General features: G+C 37.7%; 2 protein-coding genes across 3 annotated transcripts in view; both read left to right on the top strand.

Moving 5' to 3' along the window:
- The window catches only part of LOC109537735, a gene marked incomplete in the record, with an annotated part of 63,314 nt that overhangs the window by 17,590 nt on the left and 41,403 nt on the right, over nucleotides 1-4,321 (top strand).
- Nucleotides 480-4,260, top strand: LOC109537758 (putative fatty acyl-CoA reductase CG5065). The gene is made up of 9 exons (XM_048668402.1): nucleotides 480-688; nucleotides 744-904; nucleotides 1,556-1,640; nucleotides 1,697-1,908; nucleotides 2,132-2,345; nucleotides 2,403-2,595; nucleotides 3,447-3,689; nucleotides 3,745-4,011; nucleotides 4,061-4,260. Exons 1-9 carry the CDS (start codon nucleotides 652-654, stop codon nucleotides 4,185-4,187), a joined length of 1,539 nt encoding a protein of 512 aa, XP_048524359.1. The 5' UTR covers nucleotides 480-651; the 3' UTR covers nucleotides 4,188-4,260.

The raw sequence follows: 4,321 nt of genomic DNA, 5'->3' as shown, positions 1-4,321 counted from the left end.
AAACATGAAAAACTTTCGTAGGACGTATTTTCTTGTAAAGTTCATATTTACTGAGATATCGCACTTTGACGCACTAATGAGCAACCCTGTATATTGAAAGCGTCAAACTACCTACTCCGGTCAGTTCTGAACCATCAAACTTTTCTTGCATTAAACGCATTGTTTATGAGTTCAAACATTAATTACCTTTATTGGGTAATTAGTAAGACACAAATGTATTGTCATATACATAAATAAGTAAAGTCAAATACTTTTTGAGTGCTCCATGTTCTATAAACATTAGTCTATGCGTGTTGTTAGTCTGAATGAGTCTATGCAGTTTACGTTGCACAAATTAGAATCAATAGGACTCGATTAGCCAAAACTCGTCTATTTGCCATAATTTTACATACAATGAAGAAAGCAAAAAATTTTCCGATTTAATGACAATGAGACAAAAATAATCAAATACAAAAACATTTGAATTAAAGAACGTACTAGTATAAAAGCACGTTTTTACCCATATTCGTGTTGTTGAAAACCTACTCAGCCAGACATAATTTTTTTTGTAACTCACCAGCTACAGTTTTCATATAAATTACCTTAAAAATTCACAAGAGCGTTTATTGTGCGTATGTTTATTAACGAAGTGCGGTAATTTTTGACTTCAGGATGGCTTCCACGCAAACTATCCAAGAATGCTTTAGAGGTACTTCATTCAATTTTTGTACACGCATAGGCAATTGAATGCAAGTGGTTTGCAGGTAAAAACTTATTCCTGACCGGAGGAAGTGGATTTATTGGGAAAGCTTGCATAGAAAAATTTCTGCGCTCGTGTCCCGATTTGGGCAAGATTTACATTCTGCTGCGGCCCAAGAAAGGAAAGTCTCTAGAAGAGCGACTCGAGCAAATTACATCCTCACCGGTAAGTAGGACACCTCATCGGTAGAGTGATTAGTCAAATAGTAAAGATTTTTCAAATATACCGACCCTGAAAATTTTAGGGTGTTCAAAACTGCGTTAAGAAAATCTAAAACATTTTCAAAATGTCCCTTGTAGAATTACAAAGGCATATTGCGAAAGCAGCGCTTAAACAAATATTTGCGGAGTATCAGAAAATCCAACTCAAAGACCCAATTTTTAACTACTGCAGTTTAACCGAATTGCGTGATACTTGATTTCTGAACACCATGAGACACCCAGTTTTTCTAACTTTGGAGCTCTCCCAACGGTTTCTCCACCAGTATCGGACGATTGAGATAAAGTAATTGATCGTGAAAATTGAGTTGTACCTAAGAATACAACTGGCGTTCCAAGTCGTGGGAACTATTGAACACAGCGCTGCGTAAAGTACATCAATGTGTATAAACAGAAATTTGAACATCCCCTGTTGCTGCACAGAGCAAACCGCCGCTGAAGATGTAGCCACCCGTGCATGCAAAACGTTGGGAAAGAAAAGAAATTATTTTCCGCAGAGGCCAAAAATACTGAAAAACTCACAAGTTTTAGGCATTGGCTGCGGAAGCCCAACTCTTCTGATAAATCTTGTACAGTCCTAAAGCACATAATGTTTCAGCTGTTCGAGAAACTGAAGCAAATGTATCCTGATAGTCTAAAGAAAATTATTCCCATCAAAGGAGATGTGCTAACACTCGGACTAGGTAAAACGACGTGTTAAGATTTGAACTGGTAACCAATTATGATAGTTTTCCTCTAGGGATATCCGATGCAGACCGAAAGCTGCTTATCCAGGATGTGCACTTTATTTGCCATACAGCAGCATCTGTTAGGTTTGACGACTTTCTAAAAGAAGCCATTTTCAGCAACATAAGAGCCGCCAGGGAAGTGGCTCTATTGGCGCTGGAAATGAAAAATATCCAGGTTTTCCTGCACATATCGACAACATATTGCAACATAGATGGTAAAACGGTAAATAGTTTTTCTTCCCAGAAAGCCAGTATGTGATGAGTGTCTGATTTTAAATGAAATTAATGGAATCTTCGTGAAGTGCAGTGAGTCTTGACGTGAAGAACATCTATTGCACATTCTTATTCGTTTGCTCATAAGACAAAGTCGCGAAGAGGGCTGGCTGCCTTGTAGAATGTTCTAAACTCATTTCGATTTGTAGATAATATAAATCCACTGATTTCAGGTAGTGGATGAAATCCTCTACCCTCAGCATGGCGACTGGAAGGAGGCAATTCGCGCTGCTGAGTCAATTGACAATCATACGCTGAATGTGCTCACACAAAAATTCATAGAACCTTTTCCCAACACGTACACCTACACAAAACAACTGGCAGAACATTGTATTAACGACATGCTAGTGGGAAAAGTGCCTGCCATCATCTGCAGACCTTCAATTGGTAACAGTCAAGCTAGCAAAGCTAACAAATTCACACAATAGCAACCGAAATTTTTAGTGATCAGCACCTTGGTGGAACCTTTCCAGGGCTGGAATGACAACTTCAATGGACCTGTAGGACTGCTGTTGGCTGGAGGGGCTGGAATCCTCAGAACAGTCTATGCAGATCCCGGGTTCAATCCAGATTACTTGGCAGTAGATAATGTGATCAAGATCATTATTATGGCTTTGTGGCACAAGGCAGTTTTAGGGTAAGGAAGTTTCGAGAGTTTGGAACTAATTACTAGTTTAAGGTAAATAACTGGCCATGAATTTGTTTCGAAAACATTAAATTAATAACGAATCTAGACTTTTAAAAAGAATCTAGACTTTTAAAAAGAATCTAGACTTTTACATAATAAAATTTATGATCTTTAAATTGATTACCGAAACTGCTTGTTATGATCTGCGTTGTGCTTTTGACGATTTTGCTGCCATAACCGTTCTTTAGTGTCTTCAGCGTTAATATTTACAGGGTTTCTACTCAATACTTTCCATAAATTTCTAGACGTACGGTGTCAAATGCGTTAGTGAGATCCACAAACACATAGATGCATTTTATTAGTATCACATGTGTTATGAGGGGACACTAGTCCTGTGTTATTAATCAAAGATTGTCGATCTGCCGGCTCTAAACTCTGCTTGTTCTTCTATGTCCAAATGATATTATTCTTCTTGGGTTCAGAACTTTATAATTTTGCGGAATATCTATTGGTTTGCCTTCATTCTAATGTCCATTCTCTATAGGTTCATGTCATGCAATCCGTATTTCGTTCGTTTATTAATGCATCGCCATTCATAGAGAATGGTTTAGTATATACATACATACAGGACTACGCGTCTTGATCAGGCACATTATTCGAAGTTAAAATTGTTCTCATACTTCATTAATAACATACAGGTTATCAAAGTTTGGGATTTGTAGTAGCTAACTTTGGAATGTGTTCACCCTATATATGAGTTTATGTTAACACACTTTCATCCAAACAAATCGCTTTTGTCAGTATATAGTTACCTTCGGAAGTGTGCATGTTCTACGATTAAATAAAACAGCTGTTTTCAGACAAAAATCCAGCCTATCCATATACCAAGCTAGCACATATAAGGAAATGTTGATGAAGCCCAACTATCTGGCGGAAACGGGCAGGAAATTGTACTGGGACGTCCCCTTTAAGAAAAACATTTGGTACCCGGACGGTTCAGTGACCAAGTATTTCCATATTTTCTATATCAAAGTGCTTCTCTACCATGTACTGCCCGCTCTTTTGGTCGACTTTCTGATGCTATTGGCCTGCCGAACTCCATTGTGAGTATCGTTCAGCTCACTTTGATGCAATAACAATTTCAGGTTTTATCTTCAGCTTGCTCAAATTGCAAAGGAAGATCTACATTGCCAACATAGCGGTGAGTCACTTCTTGTTAAAGGAATGGCTGTTCGTGAACGACAACAGCAAACGACTTTATACGTACCTGCCAGATGAAGACAAAGATGCATTCAACATCAATCAATTGCCATTAACTGAAGACGACCTATACAAGTATTACGCCAATTGTTGTGATTATGCTAGAAGGTATTTGCTCAAAGAATACGATGACATTATGGAAGAAACGCGAACTAGGAACAAGAGGTAAAGTGGCTGTATGCATTCAATTTGTGTCTTCAAGAGTATTTTTTAGAATGTATTTCCTGCATTGCTTGACCAAGTTTCTGTTCTATAGCTGGATGGCCTGGATTGTATTTTACAAAATAAACGTAGTGAAGATCCTACTGATTTCGCTTCGCGACTATTGGAACAGTTTATAAGATTTACTGCCCTATTTTCCCACTATTTTTTAAGTTTGCTAATAAATCATGACTGCTGAGATACTTTTCTTTACTACATTGTCTTTTTTGAAAATGCTGAATTTCTTGCAACACCATCTATGAGTATTACGAAA

This window comes from Dendroctonus ponderosae, unplaced genomic scaffold (genome assembly GCF_020466585.1).
Source record: "Dendroctonus ponderosae isolate FM_Combo_2020 unplaced genomic scaffold, Dpon_F_20191213v2 Dpon_F_20191213_7, whole genome shotgun sequence".
NCBI classification, from domain to species: Eukaryota; Metazoa; Arthropoda; class Insecta; order Coleoptera; family Curculionidae; genus Dendroctonus; species Dendroctonus ponderosae.
This window is presented reverse-complemented; position numbering and strand designations above follow the sequence as displayed.

Excerpts from the sequence above, each read along its gene's own strand:
- LOC109537758 (XM_048668402.1), top strand. The coding sequence starts at position 652 with ATGGCTTCCACGCAAACTATCCAAGAATGCTTTAGAG. Across the intron at positions 2,346-2,402 it reads CATCTGCAGACCTTCAATTG|TGATCAGCACCTTGGTGGAA; the intron begins GTAACAGTCAAG and ends CGAAATTTTTAG. Across the intron at positions 3,690-3,744 it reads TTGGCCTGCCGAACTCCATT|CTTGCTCAAATTGCAAAGGA; the intron begins GTGAGTATCGTT and ends TTTTATCTTCAG.